The sequence below is a fragment of the Thamnophis elegans genome, chromosome Z (assembly GCF_009769535.1).
Source record: "Thamnophis elegans isolate rThaEle1 chromosome Z, rThaEle1.pri, whole genome shotgun sequence".
Taxonomy (NCBI): domain Eukaryota; kingdom Metazoa; phylum Chordata; class Lepidosauria; order Squamata; family Colubridae; genus Thamnophis; species Thamnophis elegans.
Window position 1 is genome coordinate 103031279 of NC_045558.1, and position 16936 is coordinate 103048214.

At 36.9% G+C, this 16936-nt stretch overlaps 1 protein-coding gene across 1 annotated transcript; it reads right to left on the minus strand.

Moving 5' to 3' along the window:
• Nucleotides 1-526: 526 nt before the first annotated feature.
• Nucleotides 527-2328, minus strand: GNGT2 (G protein subunit gamma transducin 2). Its single transcript, XM_032237984.1, has 2 exons — nucleotides 2245-2328; nucleotides 527-652 (listed from the first exon to the last, which is right to left on the minus strand). The coding sequence occupies exons 1-2, from the start codon at nucleotides 2326-2328 to the stop codon at nucleotides 527-529; spliced, it is 210 nt and encodes a 69-aa protein (XP_032093875.1).
• Between the last annotated feature and the right edge of the window lie 14608 nt (nucleotides 2329-16936).

A 16936-nucleotide genomic window follows, 5' to 3' on the forward strand; every position in this document is an offset into this window, starting at 1 on the left:
ATAATAATAATAATAATAATAATAATAATAATAATACAACTGGCCGCTGTGATACAATTGAATAATAATAATAATAATAATAATAATAATAATAATCTTTTTTCTATTCTCTTTTTTTTTCAAGCCTGCATCATTTTTCCTGCAAAAAACAAAGCAGCTAATTAAAAAAAACCATGGAATATGGAATATAGAAGAGTGATATATTTTGGAGATCATCTAGTCCACCTCTGCCTAGACAGCTTCAGGAAATATATACTTTATAAAGAGCACCTACTTATATATCTTGGTCATGAATTTGTTCTGGTTCCTTTTTTCTGAGGTACGATTAAATTCCCTCCTGCAGAAAATTTCTAAGGATGGGGATCCTGTGGCCCTTCTAATATAGCTGGCTACCAGCCCCCCAGCACCCTTTGGGGCCTAAAGGTTCCCCAATCTTAGATTCATTATATAGGGTAAACATAATTCATACAGTACTAAGTAGTATATAAAGAGAGCAGCAAAGATCTTCTCTTGGGTGGGGCCAGGGTCAGCTTATTGTACAACCTCCCTTCTCCTTGAATGGGTTCTTGTCTTCTGGGACCCCTTTTAAGAGAGGATCTTCTGCAGCCATAGATTCTATAAAGGTTCTGAGTTCTTTTGCTGTCTTGGAGATCTATGTGGAGGGAAAAAATGCAGTGTTTCATTTCCTGAACTTTTGATTTCTAATTTACAACCTCTAAATAGTATGATGGTCCTAGGGAATTAATAGGGAACCTTCCCGCAAGAGAATAAGGAAGAATCATTTTGGAAGGCTTTGTTTCATTCTTTCTACAGTGTTGTGATTCTAAATAAGGGCTCAAACTGTGAGAAAAGCTCACTGTTTCTTCATTCCGTTTCTCAAGTTCTAAACATATAGATTCAAAATAAGATCTGAATAATAGAGGCATTTGGCACAATGGGAACAATCTTCCTTGAGACCAAAACTTCTATGACTAGTCTTCCTAACTTCTTAAGAAGTCAGATTTTTTTATCCTCAAGTTTCATATGTAACTTTCTTGAATTTTGATTAGATCAGTTTTCAGTGATCATTCAATACAGTTGTATTTTTTGATGGCAAATTTTTAATAATTGTACATTCTACTCTGCTGTTTATAGCGTGTTTTTTGGTTGATTCTCCTAAATAGCTTTTAACATAGATTGTGTATTTATGTCCTAAAATATATTCACAGAAAACATGACTGTGTGGGTTGACTAATATAAAATTTGCAAATTATGTTAGCACTTCCATTCTGACTAGTTGATGCCATAATTTATCAAGTCTCACTTCTAAGGAAGAACTGATGAAGAAAGAAAAATAGGAAGATTTTTGAAACTGTGCCACAATGTGAATTTTATTTTTTCCGTGCTCTGTGCTAATGATATTTTTCCTCATTTTGTCACAGAATGGCTTCCTGAAAGTCTTTAGAAGATGGGGAGGTTCATTTGCAGTCCCATCCGTCCATTCAGATGGAAATGGAGATATCATGGCTATTGCAACTTGACAACTTTTTTAAAAAAATTAAAAAATGGCTTTCTGCCTGGATGGCTCCCATGTATTGGGCATACCAGGGGTTGTGATACAATACATACCTATTTCCCTGGCTTAGCTGATAAAGGAAGAGAGCATATGGCTTAGTGGCTAATATAACTGCCTAATATGTTAATGCATCCCAGGTTCGATTCCCAGTAAGGGTATGGCTAGCTGATGAGAGCTAAATAGCTTGAAATAGATCTATACTAGTCTCCCTTTATTTATTTATCAGCACATAGATATCTTGTAGGTTATCTTAATGCAATTTTGTATTTTAAACATGAAAATTTAGCATAGCTATTTCAATGAAAAATCATTGGAATGATAAGCAATATTTCATACAATGCCCTGTGAAGACCCAATTGAAACATGGAAACTACAACACTGCATGATATTCCTGGACCACTGTTAATTATTTCAGTGTGCCTTTCGCAAGTTAACTTTCCAGTCTGTGGTCTCCTTTATATTTTATTTATTTGATTTTATTCTTTCCCTTTCCCTCTGACAATTTAATATTCTGCATTTCAGAAAGTATGATTATACTGACACCAACTGGCTGAACAAGAGAAAAACAACCCATAGGTTTCTATAACTTAGCTGGCATAACACAAAGCTATGTAGGCTAACACTTCTGAAGGGCTGTTGATGCAGAAGCACTGTTTTTTTTAGTTAGAGGTACATCTGAAACCCATTACCATTTGTCTTTCAAGCTTCACTTCCTTCTTCAGTTGATCTAATTCCATTTGCTTTAGCTCCTTCTCACTCATATCTTGAGCCATTATGCCCTGTAATACAAATATCAATCCATATTAGCCCTCCAGGCAGAAACAAGCCATCTGTCAATCAACTACAAAAAGTTAATTTTGCTTATCAAATTGATCACAGTTAAACAGATGTAAACCTGGTTGACCTCTTACTTCAGCCCCCCCTTGGATTCCCATGTGCCTCCTATGGGAGGAATAATTCTGGAGGAAAGAATAATACATATTTAAAGCAAAAGCAATGAAGTGATCAACATGTCCATTTCTGTTTTTTGATGTTGACCTTCTTGGCCTCTAGGTTTATCATTTGCTGACTCTCTGGATGATCCTTCAGAGCCAAGGGATATCAGCCTCAAGATCCAATCCTTCCTCAAGGAATGATGAGCTACTGACCTTCAGAAATAAAAATTGAGTCTAGGATTAATTCCAGAAGAGATGTCCATTATGCAGTTCTGAAATTATAGTGTTCTGCTTGTAAATATCCATTGTTTTCTGCCATTTGCTTTTTCGTGTAATCAAAAAACCTCTAAGAGGACCGAATGATGGCCCCTTATCTTTCATTCTTGAATATCTACTATCTTCATGAAGTTATTTGAGAAATTCCAGACTAAGACTGCTCCCAGTTTTAACCTTAAGGTATTTTCCTGCTGCTTCTTCAATCTTTTTAACCTCCAAATAAATCTTATTAAGGAGGAGAAAAATGAATTGCTGCACACTGAGCAATTCAGAGGAGGAGGAACCCTGTGACAGAACTAGAAGATAAACAAGGCAAGAAAGCTCTGTGTTCTTTCTAGGAATGGCAAAGGGGAAAAGAGGTCAATAGTGTTTCATTGCACTTTTAATAACCTGGTAACTTGCATCTAATTACTATCTGATATAATTGGGGCCTCAGCCCAGGAAGAATAAGTGTTTGTTTCAAGGCCGTAATACAATCTTGACAGTTAGGATTTTCAATCTTATTAACAGAAATCTGTATTAAATCAGTTCTATAGTTAAGAGGCTTATCCAAAGTCCTGTTACTGCCACATGCTACTCTGATTAACATGGGCCAGCAGATGTTTTGTGGCCAATCATCATACTTTCAAAATGTAATTTTGCAACCTCTGAGAGTAGTAGTGTTGTGTGATAATAGTATGGTAGGGTCAATGAAAGAGTTAGGATTTGGGACATTTTTTTTTCATTAGTGTGATAGGTTTGGACACTACAATGATCCAAAACCCAATGAATGGCTTTCTTGTAGTCATAATCTAAAATATAAAATAATTTAATATTTAATTCTTCACCTTAGGAAATTGTCTGAACCATCCAGCAGAGTTCAGAATCTCTTAAGAATCCTAAGGAGTTTCTTTTAAAAGATTGATCTCAGAAATTCTCAAATATTGGCTTAGGACAAGAGAAATCTAGATTCTAGTCCAGAGGTCTTCAAACTTGGCAACTTTAAGAACTGTGGACTTCTGGGAATTGAAGTCCACAAGTCTTAAAGTTGCCGAATTTGGGGACCCCTGTTCTAGTCTCTTTCAGTTACCCTTCATTAAGTAACCTTGAGCCAGTGACTTTTTCAACCAATCTACTATGGGTATTGTGAGCAAAAATAGAGAATGGGAACATTATGAACAAAGCCATGAGCTTCTAAATGAAAGATGAGGTTAAAGTAAGCAAACTTTTTTTTTCTTGAAGATTACAGCGGTTAAATTGGTAAGATAGGTAAGATTTTGTGTATATACACAACCATTGTCTTGTTTTTCTGCTTTGAAGTATCTTCTCTGAATTGCTTATTGTAAAATACTGTACGTGGAATTGCCCTTGAAAACAATTTGGACAATTCAATCTGCCCAAAATTCAGCAGCAAAATTATTGTATGAGCCTGGATGTTTCAATCATATCACAAGTGTTTTTATTTTCAGTCTAGTTCACAATGCTCGTCCTAATCTGAAGTCCTAAATGACTTGAGGCTAATTATGTTTTTAAAAAGATTCTTTCTTTCTACATTTACCTATCAGGACTCTAAAAACTCTTCTGAAAGAGTCCTCAGGATGTTCCTGGCAGATGTGTTTCAGCAGAAATCTATCAGGAAAATCCACAAGGTAATCTGAACCTTCTGAAACCTTCAAAGATGGTTCTTATCCCGATTAATTTTAATTTTTTTAAATGACCTCCACTAATGTTTAATTTTCTGCTTGTATATTGTTTTATAGTTTTTTGACTGATTTTTATGCTTTAGTATTTTATTAGTTAATTGAAACAAAACTGAAATAAATCCGGAGGATGATTATAAGTACGTAGGTGAGGAAATAAATAAGCAAACTCTTAAGCAAAAAAAGAGAGGTGGTGTCATCACAAACTTTGTTACTTTTTGTTTATTCCAATTGATGAAGGAGAAGGGGAAGAACTCTCTCTTACTGGAACACAACACAAAACAGGAACTTTTCTGAACAAAGCAAGAAGTATACTGTATACTCTGCTCACAAATCGAGAGGTTAATTTATGAACTTCTAGAAAGGTTTACTGTTAATTTTGATGCTGAGCATGGTGGTTAAACTGGTTGTGGTGTTAAACACAAGTGCTCTATATAAAGACGTCTCATGGCAAGAGTGAACATTCTATGTATAGGTACAATTCAGTGGTGGATTTCAAAATTTCTTAGAACCTCTTCTGTAGGTGTGGCTTGCTTTGTGGGAGTGCTTGCCAGCCATATGACTGAGTGGGAGTTGTTTGGCAGTCATGTGACTGGGTGGGCATGGCCAACTTGTAAAATGTGGTGAAACTCACTTAACAACGCTTTTACTTAGCAACCAAAATGTTGGCTCAGAAACTCAGAAGCACGCAAGTCTTAAAGCTGTCAAGTTACAAGACCCTTGCACCCCTAACCCTTTAGAAAAAAAAACCCAAGGGTGTTCAAACTTGACAGCTTTAAGACTTGTGGACTTCAACTCCCAGAATTCCTCTTCCAGTCATGTTGGCTCAGGAATTCTGGCGTTGAAGTGTGCAAGTCTTAAAGCTGTCAAGTTACAAGACCCTTGCACCCCTAACCTTTTAGGAAAAAACCCCAGGGATGTTCAAACTTAACAGCTTTAAGACTTTAAGATTTAGATAGGATTCTTAGAGGTGGGCGAGGCAATTGGTGAGCCAGCCAATCAGTGAGCGGAGGGCGGGGCAAGCGTGCAGACAGGTGAGGGGAGGGAGCTGGAACCGGTTCTAAACGGCATGGTAGATTTGTGGAACCCCTTCTATGGAAGAAGTTAGAACTGGCAGGAACCCACCCTGGTACAATTTATCCCATGATCATGATCACAATATCTTTGTGTGAGGAATCACATGAAGTGAAAACAGAATTCTGTTTTCACAATACAGAACAGGTGGAAAAAGCATTGAGTTCCAAGGCAGAATTAGTGCAGCCTCAGGCCAAAAGCTTAGCTCAAAAGAGGTCAAACTATTTCATCAGCTCTTATTTAAAAAAAAAAACTTCAGCCTAAACTAACTAAGTCTTTTGTAGTTATCTTTCCATGAGAATACGATGCTCCAGTACGATGTTCATACCTACCAAAAAATTCCACCACTGAACTGAAAAAGAAAAACTTTCTGGAAGAAAACAATGGCAAATAAGTTCAATACTATTAAAAAAAAAACATGTGACTCTTAAGCCAGAGAGTTTAGCTTGACTTTTTAAAGAGATTTTACTCTTAACTCTAGGGAAATGCTTGATTTTTTTTTAATGTGCAGATATTAGGAAGACACTTTTTTTTTATTTCAATTGGCACTAATCCAGTACATTCAGTATATGTTAGACATCAGTTGTCAGCCAAACAAACTGGCTCTGGTAGCCAGAAATAAAATAGTGGTCAAAATAGTGGGGAAGGATGCTTTACAGCTTTATATGTGTAGGGGTGAACACATGTTATTTGTTAATAACAGGGGAATGGGGATACATAGATCTACACACGTATATTTTTTACCTCAAGAACATTGACCTGTTTTTGCAAAACAAATCAGGAATAACATTTTAATAATCTTGTTGCTATTTGGGTGTAGGTGAGAAGTTGCCCTTCATGAGACTTTTTCCATCCTTAAGATCCAAAGCGATTTATTTTGCTAATGAATTAAGCTTCTCCAGCCCTCTAGACGGAAGGTAAGCCTTATCGGTATTCTGAAGACTGAGGATGACAAGGAAGGTAAGGCAGACTTTCTTCAAGGTCATAAAACAAAATGAAGTTAGATTTTGGCATTCAGTGTATCTCAGCTTTAGACCCAAATTATTTCAAGACAAATCAGCTGTTTTTTACTCTTTCCATCCCTTTTCTGAATTGTGTTTTTTCAAAAGACAATGGATTTGTTTTTTCATTGGGGAAGAAATTTTGCTTCTCACCCAAAAGGTTTCTTCAGTTCTTGGATGAGAAATGAAGCATCTTCCTCAAGGCAAAAACAGTCCTGTTCTTTTTTTGAAAAAGCACCTTTCAGCTAACTGTGACCTTGTTGACTAATAATCTTCATAGGCATTTTGTTTCTCCAAGATGCACAGCCAGAACCGGTAAATTCTGCTCTGATGGCTAGATTTTGGTTGAACTCAGTACAGCATGTAATTATATGAGAGCTTTGCAGAAATGGTAGTTCATATTGAAGTTTGAAATATGGTGTTTACAGAGACTATGGTTGTCTGAAGTATAATTAAAATGTTATTGCCCACCCAGTCAGGGACAATACTTTAGAACATCTTGCATTCTGTATGGAGATGGTTATTAAATCATCCTATAACTCAAAGCCTATGTAAGATTTTCAAGAGTTTAGTTGCTAGAATATGTGTTAGAGCTTTTGTGTTAGACACCTATCTTAGAGCACTGGCTTTCAAATTTTAGGAATAGGCTCTCTATAGTGGGAATTATCAGGCTCAGAATCAGGACTGTTCATATAGGTTGCAGAATAAATGATTTATTAAAGCCTGCACACAAGAATCTGATGAACTAATGTTCAGCACTACATTGGTGCTAAATAGATCAGTGGTTTCAAAGAGGGCTGGACTTGGATTTCTTGTAGCAATGCAAAGACTCTAAATTGATGATGCATTTTATACTGCCTTCCAGTTCTGCCTGCTCTTCTCCTACAGGAATTATTGGAAACTGATCTAGAATCAATTTTGTTTCAACAGGGTTGGACAACTAATTTTCCCAAGGAGCCACATGAGGAACTGGGACTGTTGTGGGTGGCCAAACCAATGTAACCTGACTTGATATCCTTAAACTCCACCAACTCATCAGGCTGTTCCAGGTGAGGAGGGAGCATTGTGCAAGCACAGAAGAAGGCTTTCTCTCATCACCATCTCACAGTCACTAATTGACGGAGGGAACTGACTCAATTTTATCTGCTCTCTGCGATGTGCTTATTTACATTTGATTTCTAATTTCTGATTGACCTAATACAGACTGGACAGGCCCAGCCAAAGGGCCAGCTGTGGCCTGGGACCATATCATCCCAGATCTGTGTTTAAAAAAGGTCCCAGAAATCAGTTGGGATATTAGCCATGATTAATTTGTTCCATTAATTTCAGTGGTTTTTTTCTAAGTATATCTACGTTTGTTGCTGATTAATGTTTTTATTTCATTCCATCTTCCAAAGGTTTCAGAGTAATATGCACAATTCTCTCGTCTTTACAACTAGCAGATTATATTGGGATAGCGCAATATTTCCCAGAATCCTTTGCAGCAAAAGTCAAGCTCCATATCAATGAATGTCTCAACACAAAACAATCTCTGGTTATCCCCTTCTCTGTTGATAAGCTCACTGAACCTTCTTGGCACCAAAAGTAACCCATGGCTGAATTTAACTACAATGTCTTCATTGTCCCAGAATTATGCCCTGGCAGCAGACCAAATATTCAAAGTTTTGAATCCAGGGAGTGGCAGAGATATTATGAGCTATGACCAAGGGATTTCTGATAAGTCGACATGAAAAGCACTTATTGAGCTAAACAACTAGAAAAACAAAGGCAGAATGAACATCCAAGAAGTGAAGATGGATATTGAATTGAATTTCAATCTGGAAGGTAGATAAGAGAGAACGATTTACACTGTTTTCACTCTTCCTGCTAAGAGTCGTTGCTGTTATGTGCTGCATCCATAACATGCTGTTTTTCCTTTAGTGAATTTTATCATTTGGACCCCAATACTGATCAGAGTCTGCCTGAACCAACAAAATCAGCCAGTGTTCCTTGTGCCAATGCCAATAACATTTATTACAAGGGTAACTGACAGCAAGGTGTATTGAATAATAATTGACAAATTATCCCAGTGGAGCATTTACTTTTCAAAATTCATGCTTATTATATGAGATTATCATCAACATACTGATCACCACCTATAAAGGAATAAAGATTGAACTATTCTTAACAAAGGAAATCATAAGAGTAGCACCAAGCTCTGCTAAGGTTTGTGCAAATCTATTACATCAATTATTTGAGGAATAAGTTCCTTAATGCAGAAGGCCAGTATCATCATTATTTCATAATGTTGAATCCAGACTAAATGGATTTCATAAGGTAGATTAGAACTGACTGAAAATTTAAATTCAGGTGTTCTGTGTTACATTGTGAACCTTTTCCCTTGACAATACAAGTCGTGATTTGACTTTTGTGTGACTTTTGTGTTATGTTGGAATGAAGTGATGCACACTCATCTTGATAATGCAGGTGGCAGGCGCATACGAGTATATATCCGTAACCTACTATCATGTTCCTTTCATGTTTCTGTAAAATGATTTTGCTTTTCCATCCCCAAATCTGAGAATAAAAATGTTTCAGAGTACATATTGCAGTGTATGAATTTGCAGCAAAAAGATATATTTCCAAATTACACTTATTTAACAGCAACTGTCTGGCTTCTATCCAATAAATCTGGACAGAATAAACTGCTATAAATTGGAATATGTATTACCAAAATTTTTGTTTCTGTTTCAAACGGCACCAACTAAATTGGATAAAAATTTTTTTAAATCTTTGGAGACAATAGTGACTCAATTTATATGGCAAGGCAAGAAAGCACGAATCAAAGCCCAAATATTGCAAAAACGTAGAGAACTGGGAGGCTTCGGAGTACCCAACTGGGAAGCATACTATAACGCAGCAATCATGACATGGGTGAAAGATTGGGTGATGTTGAGTAGAAGGCGCCTATTGGCTATAGAGGGACATGACCTCCCTCAGGGATGGCATGCCTCCCTCTGGCAAGAAAGAGACACCCCCCATAGGTATTTCATGGGACATTATATTTGGAAGACTTTGATGGGGGTCTGGGAAAAGATGAGGAAAAAATACTATCTTAGGGTTCCGTGCTGGTTGGCACCATTAGAGGCCTTAACACATCCCAGTGTATTTAATTGGACAAGAAACATAACATATAAAGATATCATGACAGAAGATGGCAACATGAAAACAAAGATGGAATTAGAGCAGCAGGGCAGGAATTTGGAATGGTGGGAATATTTACAGGTTAGAAACAGGTTTAAAAGTGATAAGGTACGTTTTGGGATCTACCCAAACCCTCAGGGGCTAGATAAGATTTTGTTTGGTGGAGACAAGAAAATGCTATCGAAGATTTACCAATTTTTGACCTGCCAAGATGCTAATGAAGAGATGGACAAAAGCCTTCTAATAGCATGGGAGAGAAACCTTGGCTATGAAATTGAAATGGGCAAATGGTGGGATCTATGGAGTAAGACCATTAAACTTACAATATCTACAGCATTCAAAGAAAACATATACAAGATGGTTTATAGGTGGCACTTTCCCCCAACGAGGTTAGCCAAGATGTTCCCTGGGTTATCTCCATTGTGTTGGAAATGTGGAAGAAAGAATGGCACATTCTACCATATTTGGTGGTCCTGTACTGAGGCCACGAAATATTGGAAAAGGATTAAAAAATGGCTAAGAGAGGTTACCGGGGAAAACATGGAATGGAGACCCGAGAACCTTCTACTAAGCATTAAACCAGAAAACATAAGCAGTTCAATATGGCATTTGAGCCTACATATAATTGTGGCCGCAAGAATAACCTATGCACAATTTTGGAAATCCACTACCATACCGTCGGAAGATGCTATAATTAAAAAGATCTATGAATGTGCAGAAATGGATAGAATGACGGGTTGGCAGAGGGACAAAGGAGAAACGGAACATTATCTTAGCTGGAACTTATGGTATATGTGGGCGACAAGGAGAACAGCAGGGACTTAAAATGGGGAAAGTTAAAAGTGAACATGGGTATTGTAATAGATCCCTGAACTTTGCAATGAGAAGATGTGGCTTAGAGACCTAACAATGAGGAAGGAAAGAAAAAAGTTGGGCTGTGAATGACTGTCACCGCGGGGGGGGGAGGGGAGGGGGGTTGTATGTTTAAAATTGTATTTGTATCTGTATGTTCTACGCTTAAAAAAAAAAGTATAATGAATGCCGATACAAAAGGCTGTATATTTACTTTATATTGTTATGTATGTTTTGTCTTTTCTTATGTTGTTGTATTTTTCTTTCTGTTTTTAAAGGTAATAATGTTTAATAAAAACTATATTTAAAAAAAAATTGGAATAAGTTTTCCATTCTGTGAAAGAAAATTAAACTTACCTCTTGTGAAGTGGTTTTTCTTCCAAATAATCAGGGTGCCTTAGATATACATTTGCCTTAGCTGGTGAGACAAGATCTTCTGTCACCTCCACTGTTCTGCTCAAAAATGTCTTTGTAGTGAGATAGGAGCTCATTTTGGTACTGATTGTATTCTGTCCTTAATCTGGTAATAGGCTCAGCATATTGGAACAGGTCAGGTGTTCAGAATTAACCTCAAAGTCCAAAGTAAGCTCAGACAGATGGCATATTTGGGAAAGTTGATCAGTACTCAGCAGAACGATAATGATGATCTAAATCAGTGGTTCTCAACCTGTGGGTCAGGACCCCTTTGGGGGTCGAACGACCCTTTCACAGGGGTCGCCTAAGACCATAGGAAAACACATATTTTCGATGGTCTTAGCAACCGAGACACCAATTTTATGGTTGGGGGTCACCACAACATGAGGAACTGTATTAAAGGGTTGCGGCATTGGGAAGGTTGAGAACCACTGATCTAAATAATGAAAAACTTGATTGCAAGTTTGATTTCCTGAGAGGTTTCATGGCCATTGAATGGGATTGACTAATGAGTTTATACATCTTTTTTTAGACATTCATCCTGTTTCCTCTGGAATGTACAGTCTGAGGATGAAGCATCCATCAACTTGAGTTCAATTCTTATAAGCTTGAGTGGATACTTCCTTGTGGGTTTCTTGGTAGCAATACATAATTATTTATTCCTGCCTTCTTTGGCAATGGTTTATGGCTTTCCAATTTAATCTATAGCTATACAATTTAGTAATGATCTTCGATTCAAATAGTTAGCCAATCTGACCCTACTTAGATTAACCAAGGTCAGCTAGGTGCTACTATCTGGTATGATAGAGATTGTTTATGTACCCCAAATCTATTGCCAGGATTTACTCTTGGATTACATTGAATAATTAGAAAATGATCTTTCAGCCAGAAAAAAGAGCCAAGGTGGCGCAGTGGTTGGGGTGCAGTACTGCAGGCCACTTCAACTGACTGTTATCTGCAGTTCAGCGGTTCTAATCTCACCGGCTCAAGGTTGACTCAGCCTTTCATCCTTCCGAGGTGGGTAAAATGAGGACCCGGATTGTTGTTGGGGGCGATATGCTGACTGTAAACCGCTTAGAGAGGGCTGAAAGCCCATGAAGCGGTATATAAGTCTAACTGCTATTGCTATTGCTGTATTGCATTTATATTACCAATTCAATTATCATACAATGTCACAAAATAATTAAGTTTAGGAGGGAGTACTTCCAGTCATTGTGTATACTTGTGTGTATAAAGAATGTGTGTGTATGGGGGGGGGGGAGAGGAAGTTAGAGAAAGCTATTCATGTGTCCTAGTTGGATGAAGGTCAAATTCAGGTTAAATTTGTGCCATAGCCTCTCTCCAGCATTAGTCTTCTAAAGGTACTTAATGGCTTAATGTGAAGAGAGCTAAGTAGGTATCAAAACGCACAATGCATTCCCCATGTTTTGACCCAACCATGGTACTTCTATTTTATCAGCAATATACCAGTAATATCCAAAGTATCTAACATTTTTTCTGAAATTAAATCTTTACATAGACACTTAATGACAGGAGACAACAGCACATCATAAATCTATGTTGTTAGAACCTGAGCAAAGCCATGGTCTCAGTTTATCTCAGCAGTGAAATTCAATGGCTAATTCAATAATATAGATTTCATGAAACATGATTTCTTATTTGTTAGAGAGAAAGAGCAGTTCTCCAGCACACTCAGCAGCTGCACACTCAGCAGCTTTTGATACTAGACTTACTACTTTTATGAGTGGATGGAACCTATTTTTAGTTGGGAGTGTTTATTGTTTCCAACAAAATGCAGTAAATCTCCATTGCTGTTTTAAGACAGCCATAGCTTTTCCTTCTAAATGGAGATCTGAATCCTAGAAACTTGTCCAGAGACATCAACACTTTTCTTGAATCTCACAGATGCTAATTAAAATGGATGTTGAGTACAAAGTGCTTAATTTATTATGATGATGTACATAACAACATTACCAGAAGGCATAATTTAGTACCTCTATTTTGTTTCGCAACAAAATGAAGACTATGGTTAAGATATGGTTTTGCTAGAGAAAAGTGACAGTTTGCTATCATTGTTGAAACTGGAAACTTAGCAGAATACTAATGCTAATATTCTCTTTCAAGACAGCTGTCTCATGCAAAGCACAGAAAAGGGGAAAAATATAGTAAGCCTGAGAAGTTAAAAGCAGGAAGAGGGGGAGGCGGAAGAGGAGGAGGAGATTAATGCTATGCACCATCACTTTTTATAGTATCTTTCCACATCCTTTGTGTCATCATAAAATCTATCCAACATTGACCACAGATTATATGGGTTCTTAACCAACAAAAGGACAGGTATCAGCTGTATTACATGTGCATTCATGTCCCCAACTACCCTGTTTCCCTGAAAATAAAATCTCTATATATAATAAGCCACATCGGGCTTTTGGCGCATGTACTCAAATAAGCCCCTCCCCCAAAATATTGCAACACAGCAGCAGCCATGAGGTGACCACACTCACCGCCTCCTGCACCTCAAAAATAATAAGACTTCCCCGAAAATAAGACTAAAAGACTAAAAAAAGAGCTGAGGTGGCACAGTGGTTAGGGTGCAGTACTGCAGGCCACTTTAGCTGACTGTGATCTGCAGCTCAGCTGTTCAAATCTCACCGGCTCAAAGTCGACTCAGCCTTCCATCCTTCCGAGGTGGGTGAAATGAGGACCCGGACTGTGGGGGCAAGTTGCTGACTCAATTTGTTAAAAAAATTGTAAACCGTTTAGAGAGGGCTGAAAGCCCTATGAAGTGGTATATACGGTAAGTCAAATAAATAAATAAATAAATAAATAAGTACTTATTTCGGGGGTTGTGGTAAAAAAAAGACCCTGTCTTATTTTCGAGAAAACATGATAACACACTGCTAATGTCATTATAAGCTTCTTTTTATCCATAGACAACCAACAGGACATCACTCTTGGTATAACTGCTCACTCTCAAAAAAGGTGCTAAGCATTCCATTCATTTTCACATGTGTTACTCCTGCCATATCCTACTGTTGCTATATTCAGCAACTAATCATCAACTCCAGAGGTGGGTTTCAGCTGCTGCTACTGCCGGTTCGCTCAGGGATGTGCTGCGCACTTGTGCACGCTTCGTGTACATGCTTGATGTGAGCTACGCACATGTGCAGTGCTAAAAAATGTTTCTGCGCAAAAAATAAGATGGCAGCATTACAATACCACCGAGAGGCCAAGTTACTACCTACTCTGCCAAACCAGTCCGAACTGGTAGGAACTCACCTCTGACCAACCCTTTGTGCAAAATATTTTATAATTAAAACATATACATTTTATATAAACAAACACATTTTTTTCTTACTTTCAAGTATTTTTGCAGAAGAGTCAAAAGCTGGCCTATATATCCCTGCCTGGCACAAAACCCTATTACACTTCCCAAAATGTGCTCATTGTTTACCCTTTGAATAAGAAGTTTTTCAAAAACCTTTCCAGATACAGTTAAGAGTCTAATTTCTTTGTAGCCTTTGCATTCACTCTTGATTTTTTTTTGTCAAATACATAAAAAGTTAACATGTATGTTAAATAAATCACATGGCCACATCATAAACAACCCATCTTAATATTTCTAAACTTTTCCAGTTCCAATACCTATTGCCAAAATTTCACAATTTTCTAGCATACTTTCATCCATTTTTTCTTGGACACTAAGATATAAACTATTTGTTTCCATTCCACTGTTGTGATTTACTGTCTCCTTTATTTCAGCATAATTTTGTCTCCTTTTTGTCATCAAATAGTCACTCTCATTCATACTTCTACATTATTCACTGAATTTGCAACTATCATCATATTGTGGTTTCTTACTTTCATATGCAAATAGATTACACAATTAGTACTTTATAAAAGTGCTTCCAAAAGTGCTTTCCTACATTAGTCAAAAATTTTTATCAGAAAGATCGAATTTAAATGTTCCTGTTTAATTGAGGAAAGGACTTGAGTATTGTTACCCAAAGAAAAACTACATTTAATCAATGTTGATGCACTGCTTTATAGCATATATTTTAACTCTTTCTAGAATTAAGGAGAAATGTTAAAACAGTGAGAATAATTAATCAGTAGAATGGTTTGTCTCCCAAAATTTGGGGGCTCTGTGACTAGAAGATTTTAAGAAGAGATTGAACAGCCATTTATCTGAAATGGTGTGTGGCCTCCTATTTGAGCAGGAGGTTGGACTAGAAAACCTCTAAGGTCCCCTTCCAATCCTGTTATATTCTATGTTTTATGATTAAATCTACACGTTCGCTTTCCTGCGTCCATTCCACCAGATCATTCAGAACAACTGTATCTTCTACTTTGTCTCAGATTCACAAACATAGAACATACCCTTCTTTCATTTATAGAGTTAATTTCTGTTAATTTCATTTATGGAGTTAATTTACTACTTATTCCTTTTATAGTCCAACCTCCCATATGATGTGGTCATAGTCAGATCCTGTGGATCCTTAGATACTGATTTCTGTTGCCATCATAGCTTTGATCAGTCAAGGCTTCACATATTTTTTTTAATAAAATAAAAAAGACATAGCTTAAATTACTAATTATAACTGTGTCGCATGCAACATTTCCTGTCAATGAAAAGGACACTTCCATTCAGTGGATCATGTCAAAACTGTAACAAGAACCCAGATTTAACTCAAGCATTATTATTCTATGCAACCTAGACTAACCTAAGTCTTCATCCCTCCCATGTGTGAGTACCATACAGTATGTTCCCAGGAAGTAAATATACAGAGTTTCTTCAAAGGAAATCTTCATTGATGTTACAGATAATCCTCGACTCACAACCACAATGGTCCCCAAAAGTTTTGTTGTGATTCATTGTGCTCATAAGTTGAGGTACCACGGACTCAATTTTACAACCATTTTTAGATTCGTAGGTATAAAATGAGTCACTACAATCTCTAAGTAAAGCAAATAGTTGTTAAGCAAATCCAATTTATCAAATTGGCATTTTCTTCCTGAAGCCAACAAAAATAAAAGAAGCAGACAAAAACATTGCAAATCACAGTCATGTGACTATAGGATGCTGTAAATGTGAGCCAGTTGCCAAGCATCCAAAATGCTATCACATGATCATAGGTCTTTGTGTGTGTTCCAGTTGTAATTACAAGAACATGTTGTAAATAGATTTTTTTTAAATATTGTAACTTTGAATAGTAATTAAATGACCAGTCATAATTTAAGAACTACTGATACCTTCAGTGTAGTCAATTCAAACTTTTCAATTTCAAACATGATTGGATCTGCTAACATGAAAGAGAAATCATCTGAGCAGGACAATAAGTAAGAGGGCTGAACCTGAAACTACAAAGCCAGAACCAATGATTATCAGTCAAAATATACAGTATAAATGTGGAACATATAAACCCCAAGATTTAAATCTGGGAGCTATAGGCATCCCAAGCTAGCATAATGACAGAACAAAGATACACATTTAGAGAGATTACAGTGCAAATTCTGCTTGATATACTTGTGCACTGAAGTGTGTATATATATATGTATGAAGTCTGCATATACACCTTGTGGATAAACAAGAATTAAACCAAATATGTATTGTGTGTATATTCTGGTATTCATGCAGTAGTCAGCCTTGCTACATTTATTTTTGTCTACAGTAAATAAACCCATCTAGCCATCCTAAGTTTGTGAAGATTCTGCTGTTACTGAATGTGAGGAGAGGGAGTTTCTAGAGATATTTATAGCAAGTCTAATATGAAGTCTGACCAAGATTCCGCCTCCTTTCTGTTTGCAAAAGATGCTTTTTAAATCATTCAGACATCATTCCTTCTCCCAGAAGCTATAGTTAATAGACTGATTGACTCTTGCCAAAGGTATTTTGAGGTTCCTTGACAACAACAAATCATGAATTCTCTGCCTTCACAACTTTGCTATTTATACTTAGGCCAGAGCCAC